We start from the raw sequence: 22566 nt of genomic DNA on the forward strand, positions 1-22566 counted from the left end.
TCTGATTTGCAGTTGTCGTTTAGAAAGCCACACATTGATTTCTTCTTGGATGACGCAGAGCAGTTCCTCCCCTGTGTGGTTTTGTTTGCCCAGAAAAAACAGGTGTAGAACTGTGTGACACTGCTGTGCCCTGCACATGTGGTATGATGGAGCAACACTTAAACTTGTGGAGGCTGAGGTGGTGGGGAAGGAGGCGGACATTGGCACAGGAGCAGCAGTTTGACAACATGGAGGAGAAAGCGACATCTCCTGTTCAAGTTGTTGGTGTGGCTGGGTACAGCTCCACACGTCCGCACTGCTGTGTACCTTGGAAGAAACCGATAAGCTCAAGGACTGGCCCACCTTCTGTTATACATATCTGAAGGGTACAGAGCCCATACTGCAGTACCAACAACTTGGACAGGAGCACGGTCAGCTTCTGAACCTTAGGATGGCTGGACACATACAGTTGTCGCTTTGTAATCGCCTCAGGCAACAACCACTGGACCAATGTGTAGCGAGGAACAGGAGCATCTGGACCGGGAGATTATGTAAAAAGAAAAAAATAGCTCCCTTCGGCAGAGGTGCTGGAGCCTTGACTGGCTGAAATGTGCCACTAGGTGCTGCTGCTGTTGCTGCGGCGGCAGGATGGACCACCAAATCTGTGTCACGTTTCTCCCAGGCCAATGTTAGCTCCCTGGCCACGCTTCACTTTCTGCCTGCAGATTCTACATTTACACACACTCGGCCGAGTTGGTGATTTTACTGCCACCACTGAGTGACTGCCAGCACTGAGTGACTACTAACTCCGGTGCCTCGCTGAGCCCCTGTGCCACTGCTTAATTGGAATTGTGAAGTGGGTTTTGTACCCCTTTGGTCGTTTGGCTCACGTCCTCGCATTGCTGCCACCCTGCTGACTCACGGCCACAGTAGCGACTTGCTGCCTGTTTTGCTGCATGACGCGCAAGCTGCCCCCCTCTTCTCCTGACAATGATGAAGCCCTGGCTTCACCTGACTCCCAAGTGCGATCCACTACATCATCTTCAATTTGGTCTCAGGATCCACAGACTGACTACTTGCAAGTGCAACCTAACCTCCCGTGCCACTTTCCACATCTCTACTTTCCCGCCTACTAAACAAAGCAGTGGATGGCTGAACCACCTATTCACTGTGAAGCAGCAGCTGACTGTCCTCAAAGAATTTATCCTTGCTGTATAGTGTCCCTGAGCCCAGACCACCTAGTAGTGGTTGAGTACAGGTGACCTGCTCCTGGGCATGCCAACTAAGGGTTGTATCTGATGAACCCATGGACTCTTGTCTGGGGTTGTCATTTGGAAGGAAGTGGATGACCTAGTCAACCAATAGAGAACCTTTGGGTTGCTAATCAACACACTGGCGCTAAATGACACGGGCAGTTCTGGCCTCACAGAGTCACCTATACTGTGATGTCCCCTGCCACCATTCTCTCTGACATATTGATTAACCTAATATGTTGATTTGAAACAGATTTCTTGATATCTACTTTATCAACAAAAAACACTTGAAATTTTGGGTATACAGAACCACAAGAACTGACACACAAGCAGATGGAGGCTACAGGCAGCACATGCAGTGTGAAATGACGAGATTGGAAATGGCTGCCTGTTTTTATTGGCCTGTGACATCACATTAGCCTGCCGGGCACTGATTGGCTTTCATGTCTCGAGGATGTGATCGAAGATGTTCCTTTAATCTTCCCAGATTTCTCTGCCCCATGTAACATGTTATGCTCGTGCCCATTTTGTTAATAAAAGGGAAAAAAAACTTTCTAGTAAGGATGTATACAGTACCTGACCTGCATGTCACTAGAAGGAGACCAGTACCTGACCTGCATGTCACTAGGAGGAGACCAGTACCTGACCTGCATGTCACTAGAAGGAGACCAGTACCTGACCTGCATGTCACTAGAAGGAGACCAGTACCTGACCTGCATGTCACTAGGAGGAGACCAGTACCTGACCGGCATGTCACTAGAAGGAGACCAGTACCTGACCTGCATGTGACTAGGAGGAGACCAGTACCTGACCTGCATGTCACTAGAAGGAGACCAGTACCTGACCTGCATGTCACTAGAAGGAGACCAGTACCTGACCTGCATGTCACTAGAAGGAGACCAGTACCTGACCTGCATGTCACTAGGAGGTTACCAGTACCTGACCTGCATGTCACTAGGAGGTGACCAGTGCCTGACCTGCATGTCACTAGGAGGTTACCAGTACCTGACCTGCATGTCACTAGGAGGTGACCAGTACCTGACCTGCATGTCACTAGGAGGAGACCAGTACCTGACCTGCATGTCACTAGGAGGAGACCAGTACCTGACCTGCATGTCACTAGAAGGTGACCAGTACCTGACCTGCATGTCACTAGAAGGAGACCAGTACCTGACCTGCATGTCACTAGAAGGAGACCAGTACCTGACCTGCATGTCACTAGGAGGAGACCAGTACCTGACCTGCATGTCACGAGAGGGTGACCAGTACCTGACCTGCATGTCACTAGAAGGAGACTAGTACCTGACCTGCATGTCACTAGGAGGTGACCAGTACCTGACCTACATGTCACTAGGAGGTGACCAGTACCTGACCTGCATGTCACTAGAAGGAGTCCAGTACCTGACCTGCATGTCACTAGAAGGAGACCAGTACCTGACCTACATGTCACTAGGAGGAGACCAGTACCTGACCTGCATGTCACTAGGAGGAGACCAGTACCTGACCTGCATGTAACTAGGAGGAGACCAGTACCTGACCTGCATGTCACTAGAAGGAGACCAGTACCTGACCTACATGTCACTAGGAGGAGACCAGTACCTGACCTGCATGTCACTAGGAGGAGACCAGTACCTGACCTGCATGTCACTAGAAGGTGACCAGTACCTGACCTGCATGTCACTAGAAGGAGACCAGTACCTGACCTGCATGTCACTAGAAGGAGACCAGTACCTGACCTGCATGTCACTAGAAGGTGACCATTACCTGACCTGCATGTCACTAGAAGGAGACCAGTACCTAACCTGCATGTCACTAGGAGGAGACCAGTACCTGACCTGCATGTCACTAGGAGGAGACCAGTACCTGACCTGCATGTAACTAGGAGGTGACCAGTACCTGACCTGCATGTCACTAGGAGGAGACCAGTACCTGACCTGCATGTCACTAGAAGGAGACCAGTACCTGACCTGCATGTCACTAGGAGGAGACCAGTACCTGACCTGCATGTCACTAGAAGGAGACCAGTACCTGACCTGCATGTCACTAGGAGGAGACCAGTACCTGACCTGCATGTAACTAGGAGGTGACCAGTACCTGACCTGCATGTCACTAGGAGGAGACCAGTACCTGACCTGCATGTCACTAGGAGGAGACCAGTACCTGACCTGCATGTCACTAGAAGGGGAGCAGTACCTGACCTGCATGTCACTAGGAGGAGACCAGTACCTGACCTGCATGTCACTAGGAGGTGACCAGTACCTGACCTGCATGTCACTAGGAGGAGACCAGTACCTGACCTGCATGTCACTAGGAGGTGACCAGTACCTGACCTGCATGTCACTAGGAGGAGACCAGTACCTGACCTGCATGTCACTAGAAGGAGACCAGTACCTGACCTGCATGTCACTAGGAGGAGACCAGTACCTGACCTGCATGTCACTAGGAGGTGACCAGTACCTGACCTGCATGTCACTAGGAGGAGACCAGTACCTGACCTGCATGTCACTAGGAGGTGACCAGTACCTGACCTGCATGTCACTAGAAGGGGACCAGTACCTGACCTGCATGTCACTAGAAGGAGACCAGTACCTGACCTGCATGTCACTAGAAGGGGACCAGTACCTGACCTGCATGTCACTAGGAGGTGACCAGTACCTGACCTGCATGTCACTAGAAGGAGACCAGTACCTGACCTGCATGTCACTAGAAGGAGACCAGTACCTGACCTGCATGTCACTAGGAGGTGACCAGTGACCTGACCTGCATGTCACTAGAAGGGGACCAGTACCTGACCTACATGTCACTAGAAGGAGACCAGTACCTGACCTGCATGTCACTAGAAGGGGACCAGTACCTGACCTGCATGTCACTAGAAGGAGACCAGTACCTGACCTGCATGTCACTAGGAGGTGACCAGTGACCTGACCTGCATGTCACTAGAAGGAGACCAGTACCTGACCGGCATGTCACTAGGAGGAGACCAGTACCTGACCTGCATGTCACTAGAAGGAAACTAGTACCTGACCTGCATGTCACTAGGAGGAGACCAGTACCTGACCTGCATGTCACTAGAAGGAGACCAGTACCTGACCTGCATGTCACTAGGAGGTGACCAGTGCCTGACCTGCATGTCACTAGAAGGAGACCATTACCTGACCTGCATGTCACTAGAAGGAGACCAGTACCTGACCTGCATGTCACTAGAAGGTGACCAGTACCTGACCTGCATGTCACTAGAAGGAGACCAGTACCTGACCTGCATGTCACTAGAAGGAGACCAGTACCTGACCTGCATGTCACTAGGAGGAGACCAGTACCTGACCTGCATGTCACTAGAAGGAGACCAGTACCTGACCTGCATGTCACTAGGAGGAGACCAGTACCTGACCTGCATGTCACTAGAAGGAGACCAGTACCTGACCTGCATGTCACTAGGAGGAGACCAGTACCTGACCTGCATGTCACTGGATGATGACCAGGAGTAGATGATGACCAGTTTGGGTGGTTACCTGAGGCACAAGCCTTCTAACGGGCTCATAGCCACCCACACATTTGTATACTGAGAAGGACCTTCAGCCATGAAATCCTCCTACATTTGATCCTGCTCTCAATACACATGTACACATGAATCTTTGAAGAACCTCCTGAAATCTCAGATTGAAAGAAGGAACTCATCCTCCATTCCCCAAGAAGCTTCTGGTACCATATAAAGGAAGCAATTTCAGACTTGAAGGGGCCTTAATATATATGCAACAAAAGGTTCATGTTAGTCTTAACCCACCCCTGGTGACCTGTACCTAACCAATGCCTGACCTACATGTTACTAGAAGGTGACCTGTACCTGACCAACATGTGATCAGTGGGATCTGGTACTTTCCCAATACTTCACAATTTAGTGACCGCTATTTAAACAGATAGGTATCCAATAAGTGACCAGTGTGTGACCAGGACTGAACTTGTTTTTCTTCCATTTAATGTTCTATCTTAGACTTTGTTTTGCTCCTCTGTGACGGGTGAAGACACCTGTGTCCTGCGCTGCCTCCCCGGGGACCTCCGCCTGATGTTACATGAAAAGAAGCCAAATCACATCAGAACCTGCTCCACCATGAGTCTCCTACTGATCCTCTCCACCCAAACCCTACTGATGGCTTCAGGTAAGTTGCTACTATCTATCTGAGGGAGAATGAGGGCAGAGGGCCACAATATGATCAGGATGGAGGATATTGGCCAGAATATGAGGGGAATGGAGGACATGGAGAACAGTATGAGGGGTATGGAGCACAGGAGGCCACAATCTGATTGCTGGAGGACAGGAGGCCACAGTATAAGGGGGGTGGAGGACCAAGAGGAAAAATGTGAGGGGGATTGAGGGCAGGGGACCACAATGAGCGGAGAAGGAGAGGGGACAAAATGGGAGGGGGATTTTGGAAAACTATGTCATAGTTTTTTTGTGGTGTTGGGGGGGACGTAAACAAAAAGAAACAAAAAGGAAGTAAAGAGGGACATGAATGTGAGGGGTACGGAAAGGTGGGATAAAAATAAAACTTCATTTATGTTGCGGAGTTGCATTATGGACATTAAATGAGCATATAGAAGAGCCGGCCACAAAAAGGAGGCTTTTCACTTTGTGGGGGGGGGGGGAGCAGGTCCACATTATACAGTGCCTGTGGGCGGGGCAATGGGCTGTCCCTTTTTTCTCTCTCTTTGGATCCCATAGGGTAGGTGATGTGATGTTCTATACTGTTCTGCTGTGCCCCCTGCTACCAGTACCATTACTACTACTGTTACTAACACTATTATTACTACACAGTCTCCTACCTTGTGTGACACGCACCGCTGCGGCTACTACTAATATTACTACTGTTACTAATACTATTATTACTACACAGTCTCCTACCTTGTGTGACACGCACCGCTGCGGCTACTACTATTATTACTACTGTTACTAATACTATTATTACTACACAGTCTCCTACCTTGTGTGACACGCACCGCTGCGGGTACTACTAATATTACTACTGTTACTAATACTATTATTACTACACAGTCTCCTACCTTGTGTGACACGCACCGCTGCGGCTACTACTAATATTACTACTGCCACTTCTTCTTCTTCTGTGATTTCCAGGTAATTGTCTGGAGTGTATAACATGTCTCAGGACTGCGGATCACCCCACTGACTGCACCGGTCTCACCCGCCCGTGTGCCCCTGCCCAGGTTTGCATGACGCTGCACATGAGGACATTATACAGTGAGTATTGTATGACACCGATGCCGTGGACCCACCATGAAATAGCATTGGGACCTGAAGCAAAACTGATCCCTACAAGTCTATCCCAGGAAAAGCAGTTGGACCAGAAGTCGATTTTTTTAAAATATTTTTTGGGGCTCATTTACTTACCAGGTCCAGACCCTATTCCACGCCGCGTTGTCTGACGAGGATTCAGATCTGCCGAAGGTCGTGCTCCCGATATCCAGCAGGTGTCGCTTCTGCTCTTAGGTCCGCCGGAGTTCACCTTCTTCTACCCGGTGCATGTAAGTGCGTGATCTTGCGTCACATTTTGTTTTTTAAATTCCGCGTTTTTTCCTGAATTCGTCGGGTTGTCCGATGGCCATGCCCCCACAATTTCTGTCGCAAGAAAGCCGGCGCGGTTGCGCCAAAATCCCGGCGGAATTAGCCCCAAAATGGAAAAATTTGGGATACCCGGCGGAAATGCGGCCGCGGAGCCCTTACTAAATGAGCCCCTTTGATTCAATTACTATGAAGATCTCAAGGAGTTAACAATCTTCCTAAAAGCCATTTCAGTTTGAGGGGGGCAGATTTGAAAATGGGTTGGTTATATAGGGGGGGGGGGGGTTGATGTTAAATATGTAAAATTTCATTCAAAACAGTATTTATGACAGATATTTTCCATAAACTCCTAAAATCAACTCTTAAAATGATGTTAATGGACCAGAAGGGCTCCTGGGAATGTTACCAGAGCCCCTGAGTGCTGTAGAATGACGGGCTGTTACACTGTGCAGGACTTCCCCCCTCCCATTGTGTGATGTCATATGGAAGTGTTCTATAACTGGAGGCAGCGTTACGTATCCACTTATGGGATTTATAAGGGCGAAGATTGAAACAGCGACCCATTTACAGTAACGGACCCTGACTCCTGCTAAGTGGAAAATATTATGGCCACGCCTTTATTTACTACCTCACATAAACCGGCAAAACCAACGTAGATAAAAGTTTAACCCCTTCGGAGCGCAGCCATTTCGTAGCTTAAGGTTCAGCCTGTATTCTGACCTGCGCCGCTTTATATGGTTATAACTTTTGAACGCTGTTACTTATCTCCCTCTGCCCACGCACAGTGTATGACGTCACACAGATATGCTTCTGCACCCGCTCAATGTATGATGTATGACAATTAACCCCTTACTGATGCGTGACGTCGGCTAAGTCTGCATGGAGAGGACTCACGGGCTGAGCCCTCTCCATAGCCGGTAAGTGTTTGCTGCATATTGCATCAAACACTTATTGGTAGCACCCTCATGGGCGCCGACATCTTGGTTAAGATCGCTGCTCCCTGTGACGTTATCGTGGGGCATGGATTGGTTGCCATGATAGCCACGGGTTTCCCGAAGACCCCAGGCTGTCTCGTTTTATCCTATTCATTACAATGTGCGATATTAGAATGCCTATACACTGTAGTATGGCAGCAAATGGTAGGATCAACCAGACAACCTGGGGTTAAAGTACCCTAGGAATACTGAAAAATAGTAAAAAAAAAAAGTTAAAAAACAATTATTTAAAAAAAACTAAAAATTCTAATAAAAAAACAGTAAATTTCATAAACACATTGGGGGTCATTTACTAAGGGCCCGGATCGTGTTTTTCCATCGGGTTACCCGAATTTTACCGTTTTGTGCCAATTTTCCCTGAATTGCCCCGGGTTTTTGGCGCACATGATGGGATTGTGGCGCATCGGCGCCGGCTTGCAGGTAACATGGCCGTCGGAAAACCTGACGGATTCGGAAAAACCGTATTAAAAAAAAAAAAAGTGTCGCTTGACATGCACTTACATGCACCCAGCAACGGATCGCGAACTCCAGTGAAGTCCGACGGACTTCAGCGCAGCAGCGACACCTGATGGACATTGGGCGCACTACCTTAGTGAATCGCCGGAAGACCCGAATCCTTCACAAAGAACATGCCAGAAAATGCCTGATCTATCAAAATATAATAACGGTTTTTCACAGCGTTTTAACCCCGTAATGTAAAATAGCGCCCAAACTCGAAAATGGCACCTTTTTGCCAATTTGTAAAATGTAAAAAAAATTAATAAAAAGTGATCAAAAGGCTGTACAGTCCTAAAAATAGAAACATTTAAAAGGCCATCAACGTTCGCAAAAAATGACACCAGCCACAGCTCTGTGCACTGAATTATTATCGCCAGAAGATGAAACAAAAAAATTATTGTGCCAATTTCACTGCATTTGGAATGTTTTTCCGGCTTCCTTGTACGCGGCATAGAATATTACATACTAGCAATATGAAGTGCAATTTGCTAAGCAGGAAACACACTGGTCTGTGCATGGAAAAATAAAAAAAATGCTAGATTTTTGAAGGTGGGGAGGGGTTAAGGGGTTAATTGTTTAACACCATAAAAATATTGTATTCAAGATGTTATTATGTTATTATGTACAAAGATAATTAATTTACAACCATTCACTTCCCCATGGATGTAGCGGGGAGGTTACACTGGATCCCCAGGATGGCACTGGACCCTCAGGATGGCACTGGATCCCCAGGATGGCACTGGATCCCCAGGATGGCACAGGACCCTCAGGATGGCACTGGACCCTCAGGATTGCACTGGACCCCCAGGATGGCACTGGACCCTCAGGATGGCACTGGATCCCCAGGATGGCACTGGACCCCCAGGATGGCACTGGACCCTCAAGATTGCACTGGACCCCCACGATGGCACTGGATCCCCAGGATTTCACTGGACCCCCAGGATGGCACTGGACCCCCAGGATGGCACTGGACCCCCAGGATGGCACTGGATCCTCAGGATGGCACTGGATCCCCAGGATGGCACTGGACCCTCAGGATTGCACTGGATCCCCAGGATGGCACTGGACCCTCAGGATGGCACTGGACCCTCAAGATTGCACTGGACCCTCAGGATGGCACTGGACCCTCAAGATTGCACTGGACCCCCAGGATGGCACTGGACCCCCACGATGGCACTGGATCCCCAGGATTGCACTGGACCCCCAGGATTGCACTGGACCCCCAGGATGGCACTGGACCCTCAAGATTGTACTGGACTCCCAGGATGGCACTGGACCCTCAGGATTGCACTGGACCCCCAGGATTGCACTGGAGCCCCAGGATTGCACTGGACCCTCAAGATTGCACTGGACCCTCAGGATGGCACTGGACCCTCAAGATTGCACTGGACCCCCAGGATGGCACTGGATCCCCAGGATGGCACTGGATCACCAGGATGGCACTGGATCACCAGGATTGCACTGGACCCCCAGGATTGCACTGGACCCTCAGGATGGCACTGGACCCTCAAGATTGCACTGGACCCCCAGGATGGCACTGGATCACCAGGATGGCACTGGATCCCCAGGATTGCACTGGACCCCCAGGATTGCACTGGACCCCCAGGATGGCACTGGACCCCCAGGATGGCACTGGATCCCCAGGATTGCACTGGACCCCCAGGGTTGCACTGGATCCCCAGGATTGCACTGGACCCCCAGGATGGCACTGGACTCCCAGGATGGCACTGGACCCTCAGGATGGCACTGGACCTTTACCACCTATTTATGATAATGTCCAGAGATTCATGGGGAACTGAATTGTTGTAGATTAATTATCTTTGTACATAATAACATTTGATTATTTAAAAATAAGACATTTCCCCGATTCTATTTTGTTTTTTTTTATGTCTATAAGAATTATTTACACACCTTATGGCAGAGTTTTATTCACCTTGAGGGAGCGACCACACGATCAGTTACTCCAAACCAAGAGTGGAGATAAAATAGAGAAGGAAGAACAGCAGCAATTACAGTCCACACCATCAAAGACTGAATCTGACAGAACGTGTGGCTAAATCCTAAAGTATTATCACTATAGACACTAAGGCCATTGTTATTTATACACATTGGGGCAGAGTTATTTATATACATTGGGGCAGAGTTATTTATACACATTGGGGCAGTGTTATTTATACACATTTGGGCAGTGTTATTTATACACATTGGAGCCGTGGTATTTATACACATTGGGGCAGTGTTATTTATACACATTAGGGCAGTGTTATTTATACACATTACGGCAGTGTTATTTATACACATTGGGACAGTGTTATTTATACACATTAGGGCAGTGTTATTTATGCACATTAGGGCAGTGTTATTTATGCACATTGGGGCAGTGTTATTTATACACATTAGGGCAGTGTTATTTATACACATTAGGGCAGGGTTATTTATACACATTGGGGCAGTGTTATTTATGCACATTGGGGCAGTGTTATTTATACACATTAGGGCAGTGTTATTTATACACATTGGGGCAGTGTTATTTATACACATTGGGGCAGTGTTATTTATACACATTGGGGCAGTGTTATTTATACACATTGGGGCAGTGTTATTTATACACATTGGGGCAGTGTTATTTATACACATTGGGGCAGTGTTATTTATACACCATGGGGCACTGTTATTTATACACATTGGGGCAGTGTTATTTATACACATTGGGGCAGTGTTATTTATACACATTGGGGCCGTGGTATTTCTACATTTTGGGGCAGTGTTATTTATACACATTACGGCAGTGTTATTTATACACATTGGGACAGTGTTATTTATACACATTGGGGCAGTGTTATTTATACACATTGGGGCAGTGTTATTTATACACATTGGGGCCGTGGTATTTATACATATTGGGGCAGTGTTATTTATACACATTACGGCAGTGTTATTTATACACATTAGGGCAGTGTTATTTAGGCACATTGGGGCAGTGTTATTTATACACATTAGGGCAGTGTTATTTATACACATTGGGACAGTGTTATTTATACACATTGGGGCAGTTTTATTTATACACATTGGGGCAGTGTTATTTATACACATTGGGGCAGTGTTATTTATACACATTGGGGCAGTGTTATTTATACACATTGGGGCAGTGTTATTTATACACATTGGGGCAGTGTTATTTATACACATTGGGGCAGTGTTATTTATGCACATTGGGGCAGTGTTATTTATACACATTAGGGCAGTGTTATTTATACACATTGGGACAGTGTTATTTATACACATTGGGGCAGTTTTATTTATACACATTGGGGCAGTGTTATTTATACACATTGGGGCAGTGTTATTTATACACATTGGGGCAGTGTTATTTATACACATTGGGGCAGTGTTATTTATACACATTGGGGCAGTGTTATTTATACACATTGGGGCAGTGCTATTTATACACATTGGGGCAGTGTTATTTATACACAATGGGGCACTGTTATTTATACACATTGGGGCAGTGTTATTTATACACATTGGGGCAGTGTTATTTATACACATTGGGGCCGTGGTATTTATACATATTGGGGCAGTGTTATTTATACACATTACGGCAGTGTTATTTATACACATTGGGATAGTGTTATTTATACACATTGGGGCAGTGTTATTTATACACATTGGGGCAGTGTTATTTATACACATTGGGGCCATGGTATTTATACATATTGGGGCAGTGTTATTTATACACATTACGGCAGTGTTATTTATACACATTAGGGCAGTGTTATTTAGGCACATTGGGGCAGTGTTATTTATACGCATTGGGGCAGTGTTATTTATACACATTGGGGCAGTGTTATTTATACACATTGGGGCAGTGTTATTTATACACATTGGGGCAGTGTTATCTATACACATTGGGGCAGTGTTATTTATACACATTGGGGCAGTGTTATTTATACACATTGGGGCAGTGTTATTTATACACATTGGGGCAGTGTTATTTATACACATTGGGGCAGTGTTATTTATACACATTGGGGCAGTCTTATTTATACACATTGGGGCAGTGTTATTTATACACATTGGGGCGCTGTTATTTATACACATTGGGGCAGTGTTATTATTGCACATTGGGGCAGTGTTATTTATACACATTGGGGCAGTGTTATTTATACACATTGGGGCCGTGGTATTTATACATATTGGGGCAGTGTTATTTATACACATTGGGGCAGTGTTATTTATACACATTGGGGCCGTGGTATTTATACATATTGGGGCAGTGTTATTTATACACATTGGGGCAGTGTTATTTATGCACATTGGGGCAGTGTTATGTATACACATTACGGCAGTGTTATTTATACACATTGGGGTACTGTTATTTATATACATTAGGGTAGTGTTATTTATGCACATTGGGGCAGTTTTATTTATACACATTGGGGCTGTGGTATTTATACACATTGGGGCCGTGGTATTTATACACATTGGGGCCGTGGTATTTATACATATTGGGGCAGTGTTATTTATACACATTACGGCAGTGTTATTTATACACATTGGGACAGTGTTATTTATACACATTGGGGCCGTGGTATTTATACATATTGGGGCAGTGTTATTTATACACATTGGGGCAGTGTTATTTATGCACATTGGGGCCGTGGTATTTATACATATTGGGGCAGTGTTATGTATACACATTACGGCAGTGTTATTTATACACATTGGGGTACTGTTATTTATATACATTAGGGTAGTGTTATTTATACACATTGGGGCGGTGTTATTTATACACATTGGGGCGGTGTTATTTATACACATTGGGGCCGTGGTATTTATACACATTGGGCAGTATTATTTATACACATTGGGGCAGTGTTATTCATACACATTGGGGCAGTGTTATTTATACACAATGGGGCAGTGTTATTTATACACATTGGGGCAGTGTTATTTATACACATTGGGGCAGTGTTATTTATGCATTTATCCTTTGTTTGGTATGCCTCTTAAATTTATATCCAAAAAGTGTATAGCTGTAGAGGGTGTTTCAGATGTAAATTTTAGATTGAAGTCATTCTCATTGATGTACATGACAAAATCCGAAAAAGATATTGCATCACCCTGCCATACCATCAGTATGTCATCCACATACCTTCCATAAAAAATAATATTTCGTAAAATAGGGTTATAAGTAGAAAAAATGGTTCTCTCTTCCCACCATGCCACAAAGAGTATGGCTAGTGATGGGGAGAATTTTGAGCCCATTGGGGCGCCACAAATTTGTAAAAAATACTCTCCATTAAACATAAAAAAATTGTTGTTAAGTAAATATTCAACACTGGAAAGTAAAAACATTTTTAAATCAGAATCAAATAGACTATATCTGTTGAGGTGGTAATGGATGGCCTTGATGGCCAGGGTATGGGGGATACATGAATATAAATTGACAACATCGCAGGTACCAAATAAAAATGACTTCTTCCATTTGAAATCATCAAACGTGCGTAATACATCTGAACTGTCCTTAAGAAACCCTGGAGTTCTCACTACAAGAGGTTGTAGGTGCGAATCAACCCAGGCACTGAGCCGCTCGTTGAGAGACCCAATGCCTGAGATGATTGGACAGAGGGGAGGCGGAAAAATGTTTTTATGAGTTTTGGGAAGGCCATGAAATACAGGCATGCTGGAATTCTCAATGACCAGATACTTGGCTGTTTTGGCATCCAAAACTCCCAAAGCTAAGCCATCATTAACAAGTTGGTTTAAGGTAACTTTATACAAGTTAACTTTTGTAAACTTTATACAAGTTAACTGTTGTGTCGACGCCAGGAGGGAGGCTTTTTTGGATCCTCGCACTAAATTCCAGGTATCCTCATGGCATGAATTTTAAGAATGACCTGTCATATATTTACTAACAACTCTTATGAGGACAAGTGTATGTATCTTTGATATATCTTCTATATATTTATGTCTACATTTTTTGTAAACTTTATACAAGTTAACTTTTGTAAACTTTATACAAGTTAACTGTTGTGTCGACGCCTATGTTGCCGGATGTGATGTTGGCAGCCACTAATTGTTCAGGTGTACCTTAGGGTTTAAAGGTTTGTTTTTAATGTTGCAGTGCATACCATGATTAAGGCTCCGCAGTGAGCGTAGGTTTTTTTGCCTCTGTAACCTGCACCGTCCATGCACTTAATTTGTGCTTTTTAAATGGATATTTAATAAAGCGATGTTTTAAATTTATAACACGTGCTCCGGCTACCAAAGTTTTTTCCTTATATACATTAGGGCAGTGTTATTTATACACATTGGGGCAGTGTTATTTATACACATTAGTGCAGTGTTATTTATACACATTGGGGCGGTGTTATTTATACACATTGGGGCAGTGTTATTTATACACATGTGGGCAGTGTTATTTATGCACAATGGGCAGTGTTATTTATACACATTGGGGCGGTGTTATTTATACACATTGGGGCGGTGTTATTTATACACATTGGGGCAGTGTTATTTATACACATTGGGGCAGTGTTATTTATGCACAATGGGCAGTGTTATTTATACACATTGGGGCGGTGTTATTTATACACATTGGGGCAGTGTTATTTATACACATTGGGGCGGTGTTATTTATACACATTGGGGCGGTGTTATTTATGCACATTGAGGCAGTGTTATTTATACACATTAGGGCAGTGGTATTTATACACATTAGGGCAGTGGTATTTATACACATTGGGGCAGTGTTATTTATACACATTAGGGCAGTGTTATTTATGCACATTAGGGCAGTGTTATTTATGCACATTGGGGCAGTGTTATTTATACACATTAGGGCAGTGTTATTTATACATATTAGGGTTGTGTTATTTATACACATTGGGGCAGTGTTATTTATACACATTGGGGCACATTTACTTACCCGGCCCATTCGCGATCCAACGGCGCGTTCTCTGCACAGGATTCGGGTCCGGCTGGGATTTAAGATGGTAGTTCCTCCGCCGTCCACCAGGTGGCGCTGCAGCGCCGAAAATAATCTTAACGCCCCGGAATGCACCATCCCATAGAAGGTGAAGGTGAGCGCTCCCCAAGCGACACATTTTCGGTTTTTAAATGCGGCGGTTTTTCCGAATACGTCATGTTTTCGTTCGGCCACGCCCCCCCCGATTTCTGTCGCGCGCATGCCGGCCCCGATGCGCCACAATCCGATCGCGTGCGCCAAAAACCCGGGGCAATTCATGTACAAGCGGCGCAAATCGGAAATATTCGGGTAACACGTCGGGAAAACGCGAATCGGGCCCTTAGTAAATGACCCCCATTGTCGCAGTGTTATTTATGAACATTGGGGCAGTGTTATTTATGCACATTGGGGCAGTGTTATTTATGCACATTGGGGCAGTGTTATTTATACACATTGGGGCAGTGTTATTTATACACATTGGGGCAGTGTTATTTATACACATTGGGGCAGTGTTATTTATATACATTAGTGCAGTGTTATTTATACACATTAGTGCAGTGTTATTTATACACATTGGGGCAGTGTTATTTAGGCACATTGGAGCAGTGTTAATTATACACATTGGGGCAGTGTTATTTATACACATTGGGGCAGTGTTATTTATACACATTGGGGCAGTGTTATTTTTGCACATTGTGGCAGTGTTATTTATATACATTAGTGCAGTGTTATTTATGCACATTGGGGCAGTGTTATTTATGCACATTGGGGCAGTGTTATTTATGCACATTGGGGCAGTGTTATTTATACACATTGGGGCAGTGTTATTTATACACATTGGGGCAGTGTTATTTATACACATTGGGGCAGTGTTATTTATATACATTAGTGCAGTGTTATTTATACACATTAGTGCAGTGTTATTTATACACATTGGGGCAGTGTTATTTAGGCACATTGGAGCAGTGTTAATTATACACATTGGGGCAGTGTTATTTATACACATTGAGGTGGTGTTAAATATGCACATTGGGGCAGTGTTATTTATACACATTGGGGCAGTGTTATTTTTGCACATTGTGGCAGTGTTATTTATATACATTAGTGCAGTGTTATTTATGCACATTGGGGCAGTTTTTTTAGGCACATTGGGGCAGTGTTAATTATACACATTAGTGCAGTGTTTTTTACACACATTGAGGCGGTGTTATATGTGCACATTGGGGCAGTGTTATTTATACACATTGGGGCAGTGTTAGTTATATACATTAGTGCAGTGTTATTTATACACATTGAGGTGGTGTTAAATATGCACATTAGGGCAGTGTTATTTATACAAATTGGGGCAGTGTTATTTATACACATTGGGGCAGTGTTATTTATACACATCGGGGCATTTTTATTTATACATATTGGGGCAGTGTTATTTATACACATTGGGGAAGTGTTATTTATACACATTGGGACAGTGTTATTTATACACATTGAGGCGGTGTTATATGTGCACATTGGGGCAGTGTTATTTATACACATTGGGGCAGTGTTATTTATGCACATTGGGGCAGTGTTATTTATACACATTGGGCCAGGGTTATTTATGCACATTAGGGCAGTGTTATTTATACACATTGGGGCAGTGTTATTTATACACATTGGGACAGTGTTATTTATACACATTGGGGCAGTGTTATTTATACACATTGGGGCAGTGTTATTTATACACATTGGGACAGTGTTATTTATACACATTGGGGCAGTGTTATTTATACACATTGGGGCAGTGTTATTTATACACATTGGGGCAGTGTTATTTATACACATTGGGGCACTTTTATTCATACATATTGGGGCAGTGTTATTTATACACATTGGGGAAGTGTTATTTATACACATTGGGACAGTGTTATTTATACACATTGGGGCACTGTTATTTATACACATTGGGGCAGTGTTATTTATGCACATTGGGGCAGTGTTATTTATACACAATGGTGCAGTGTTATTTACGCATATTGGGGCAGTGTTATATATGCACATTGGGGCAGTGTTATTTATACACATTGGGGCAGTTTTATTTATGCATATTGGGGGAGTGCTATATATGCACATTTGGGCAGTGTTATTTTTACACATTGGGGCAGTGTTATTTATACACATTAGGGCAGTGTTATTTATGAACATTGGGGCAGTATTATTTATACACAATGGGGTAGTGTTATTTACGCATATTGGGGCAGTGTTATATATGCACATTGGGGCAGTGTTATTTATACACATTGGGGCAATTTTATTTATGAATATTGGGGGAGTGTTATATATGCACATTGGGGCAGTGTTATTTTTACACATTGGGGCAGTGTTATTTATACACATTAGGGCAGTGTTTTTCATACACATTAGGGCAGTGTTATTTATGCACATTGGGGCAGTGATATTTATACACATTTGTGCATTGTTATTTATACACATTGGGACAGTGTTTTTTATGCACTTTGGGGCAGTGTTATTTATACACATTTGGACAGTGTTATTTATACACATTGAGGCAGTATTATTTATACACAATGGGGCAGGGTTATTTATGCACATTAGGTAAGTGTTATTTATACACATTGGGGCAGTGTTATTTATACATATTGGGGTTGTGTTATTTATACACATTGAGGCGGTGTTATTTATACACATTGGGGCAGTGTTATTTATACACATTGGGGCAGTGTTATTTATGCACATTGGGGCAGAGTTATTTATGCACATTAGGGCAGTGTTATTTATACACATTGGGGAAGTGTTATTTATACACATTGAGGCGGTGTTATATATGCACATTGGGGCTGTGTTATTTATGCACATTGGGGCAGTGTTATTTATGCAAATTAGGGCAGTGTTATTTATGCACAATGGGCAGTGTTATTTATACACATTGGGGCAGTGCTATTTATATATATTAGGGCAGTGTTTTTTATGCACATTGGGGCTGTGTTATTTATACACATTGGGGCAGTGTTATTTATATACATTAGTGCAGTGTTATTTATACACATTAGTGCAGTGTTATTTATACACATTAGTGCAGTGTTATTTATACACATTGGGGCAGTGTTATTTATACACATTGGGGCACTGTTATTTATGCACATTAGGGCTCTGTTATTTATGCACTTTGGGGCAGTGTTATTTATGCAGATTAGGGCAGTGTTATTTATGCACAATGGGCAGTGTTATTTATACACATTGGGGAAGTGTTATTTATACACATTGGGGCTGTGTTATTTTGACACATTGGGGCAGTGTTATTTATACACATTGGGGCAGTGTTATTTATACACATTAGTGCAGTGTTATTTATACACATTTGTGCAGTGTTATTTATACACATTGGGGCAGTGTTATTTATGCACTTTGGGGCAGTGTTATTTATGCACATTAGGGCTGTGTTATTTATGCACTTTGGGGCAGTGTTATTTATGCAGATTAGGGCAGTCTTATTTATGCACATAGGGGCAGTGTTATTTATATACATTAGTGCAGTGATATTTATACACATTAGTGCAGTGTTATTTATGCACATTGGGGCACTATTATTTATACACATTGGGGAAGTGTTATTTATACACATTAGGGCAGTGTTATTTATGCACATTGGGGCAGTGTTATTTATACACATTAGGGCAGTGTTATTTATACACATTGGGGCAGTGTTATTTTTACACATTAGTGCATTGTTATTTATACACAATGGGGCAGTGTTATTTAGGCACACTGGGGCAGTGTTATTTCGGCACAATGGGGCAGTGTTAATTATACACATTAGTGCAGTGCTATTTATACACATTGAGGCGGTGTTATATATGCACATTGGGGCAGTGTTATTTATAAACATTGGGGCAGTGTTATTTATGCACATTGTGGTAGTGTTATTTATACACATTGAGGCAGGGTTATTTATGCACATAAGGGCAGTGTTATTTATACACATTGGGGAAGTTTTATTTATACACATTGGGGCAGTGTTATTTATGCACATTGGGGCAGTGTTATTTATGCACAATGTGCAGTGTTATTTATACACATTGAGGCAGGGTTATTTATGCACATAAGGGCAGTGTTATTTATACACATTGGGGAAGTTTTATTTATACACATTGGGGCAGTGTTATTTATGCACATTGGGGCAGTGTTATTTATGCACAATGTGCAGTGTTATTTATACACATCAGGGCAGTGTTATTTATGCACAATGTGCAGTGTTCTTTATACACATTGGGGCAGTGTGATTTATACACATTAGGGCAGTGTTATTTATACACATTGGGGCAGTGTTATTTATGCACATTGGGGTGGTGTTTTTTATACACATTGGGGCAGTGTTATTTATACACATTGGGGCAGTGTTATTTATACACATTGGGGCAGTGTTATATATAGACATTGGGGCAGTGTTATTTATACACATTAGTGCAGTGTTATTTATACACATTAGTGCAGTGTTATTTATACACATTGGGGCAGTGTTATATATGGACATTGGGGCAGTGTTATTTATACACATTGGGGCAGTGCTATTTATATATATTAGGGCAGTGTTTTTTATGCACATTGGGGCTGTGTTATTTATACACATTGGGGCAGTGTTATTTATACACATTAGTGCAGTGTTATTTATACACATTGGGGCAGTGTTATTTAGGCACATTTAGGCAGTGTTATTTATATATATTAGGGCAGTGTTATTTATGCACATTGGGGCAGTGTTATTTATACACATTGGGGCAGTGTTAATTATACACATTAGTGCAGTATTATATATACACGTTGAGGAAGGGTTATTTATGCACATTAGGGCAGTGTTAATTATACACATTAGTGCAGTGGTATTTATACACATTGGGGCAGTGTTATTATTACACATTGTCGCAGTGTTATTTCTGCACATTGGGGCTGTTTTATTTATGCACATTGGGTCAGTGTTATTTATGCACATTGGGGCAGTGTTATTTATGCACAATGTGCAGTCTTATTTATACACATTGGGGCAGTGTGATTTATACACATTAGGGCAGTGCTATTTATGCACATTAGGGCAGTGTTATTTATGCACATTGGGGCAGTGTTATTTATGCACATTAGGGCAGTTTTATTTATGCACAATGGGCAGTGTTATTTATACACATTGGGGCAGTGTTATTTATACACATTAGGGCAGTGTTATTTATGCACATTGGGGCAGTGTTATTTATACACATTGGGGCAGTGTTATTTATGCACATTGGGGTGGTGTTTTTTATACACATTGGGGCAGTGTTATTTATATACATTAGTGCAGTGTTATTTATACACATTAGTGCAGTGTTATTTATACACATTAGTGCAGTGTTATTTATACACATTGGGGCAGTGTTATTTAGGCACATTGGGGCAGTGTTAATTATACACATTAGTGCAGTGTTATTTATACACATTGAGGCGGTGTTATATATGCACATTAGGGCAGTGTTATTTATACAGATTGGGGAAGTGTTATTTATACACATTGGGGCACTGTTATTTATGCACATTAGTGCTGTTTTATTTTTGCACTTTGGGGCAGTGTTATTTATGCAGATTAGGGCAGTGTTATTTATGCACAATGGGCAGTGTTATTTATACACATTGGGGCAGTGTTATTTATACACATTGGGGCAGTGTTATTTATGCACTTTGGGGCAGTGTTATTTATACACGTTGGGGCAGTGTTATTTATACACATTGGGGTAGTGTTATTTATACACATCAGGGCAGTGTTATTTATGCACATTGGGGCAGTGTTATTTGTACACATTAGGGTAGTCTTATTTATGCACATAGGGGCAGTGTTATTTATATACATTTGTGCAGTGATATTTATACACATTAGTGCAGTGTTATTTATACACATTGGGGCAGTGTTATTTATACACATTGGGGCAGTGTTATTTATATACATTAGTGCAGTGTTATTTATACACATTAGTGCAGTGTTATTTATACACATTAGTGCAGTGTTATTTATAAACATTGGGGCAGTGTTATTTATACACATTGGGGCAGTGTTATTTATACACATCAGTGCAGTGTTAATTATACACATTGAGGCGGTGTTATATATGCACATTGGGGCAGTGTTATTTATATACATTAGTGCAGTGTTATTTATACACATTGGGGCAGTGTTCTTTATACACATTAGTGCAGTGTTAATTATACACATTAGTGCAGTGTTATTTATACACATTGGGGCAGTGTTATATATGCACATTGGGGCAGTGTTATTTATAAACATTGGGGCAGTGTTATTTATACACATTGAGGCAGGGTTATTTATGCACAGTAGGGCAGTGTTATTTATACACATTGGGGCAGTGTTATTATTACACATTGTCGCAGTGTTATTTCTGCACATTGGGGCAGTGTTATTATTACACATTGTCGCAGTGTTATTTATGCACAATGGGGCAGTGTTATTTATGCACATTGGGGCAGTGTTATTTATGCACATTGGGGCAGTCTTATTTATGCACATTAGGGCAGTCTTATTTATGCACAATGGGCAGTGTTATTTATACACAATGGGGCAGTGTTATTTATACACATTAGGGCAGTGTTATTTATGCACATTGGGGCAGTGTTATTTATACACATTAGGACAGTGTTATTTATGCACATTGGGGTGGTGTTTTTTTATACACATTGGGGCAGTGTTATTTATACACATTGGGGCTGTGTTATTTATGCACATTAGGACTGTGTTATTTATGCACATTAGGGCAGTGTTATTTATACACATTGGGGCAGTGTTATTTATACATATTGGGGTTGTGTTATTTATACACATTGAGGCGGTGTTATTTATACACATTGGGGCAGTGTTATTTATACACATTGGGGCAGTGTTATTTATACACATTGGGGCAGAGTTATTTATGCACATTAGGGCAGTGTTATTTATACACATTGGGGAAGTGTTATTTATACACATTGGGGCAGTCTTATTATTACACATTGTCGCAGTGTTATTAATGCACATTGGGGCAGTGTTATTTATGCACTTTGGGGCAGTGTTATTTATGCACATTAGGGCAGTGTTATTTATGCACAATGTGCAGTGTTATTTATACACATTGGGGCAGTGTTATTTATACACATTGGGGCAGTGTTATTTATGCACATTAGGGCAGTGTTATTTATACACAATGGGGCAGTGTTATTTATACATTTTGGGGTTGTGTTATTTATACACATTGAGGCGGTGTTATTTATACACATTGGGGCAGTGTTATT

General features: G+C 42.8%; 1 protein-coding gene across 1 annotated transcript in view; it reads left to right on the forward strand.

Moving 5' to 3' along the window:
* Positions 1-5177: 5177 nt before the first annotated feature.
* The window catches only part of LOC140065256 (phospholipase A2 inhibitor and Ly6/PLAUR domain-containing protein-like), a 46947-nt gene continuing 29558 nt past the window's right edge, over positions 5178-22566 (forward strand). Inside the window, exons 1-2 of the mRNA XM_072112853.1 lie at positions 5178-5386; positions 6361-6483. Coding sequence (XP_071968954.1) covers positions 5293-5386; positions 6361-6483 — 217 coding nt within the window. The 5' untranslated portion in view covers positions 5178-5292. The remainder of the gene's footprint in view (positions 5387-6360; positions 6484-22566) is intronic.

The sequence above is a fragment of the Engystomops pustulosus genome, chromosome 6 (assembly GCF_040894005.1).
Source record: "Engystomops pustulosus chromosome 6, aEngPut4.maternal, whole genome shotgun sequence".
Classification (NCBI taxonomy): domain Eukaryota; kingdom Metazoa; phylum Chordata; class Amphibia; order Anura; family Leptodactylidae; genus Engystomops; species Engystomops pustulosus.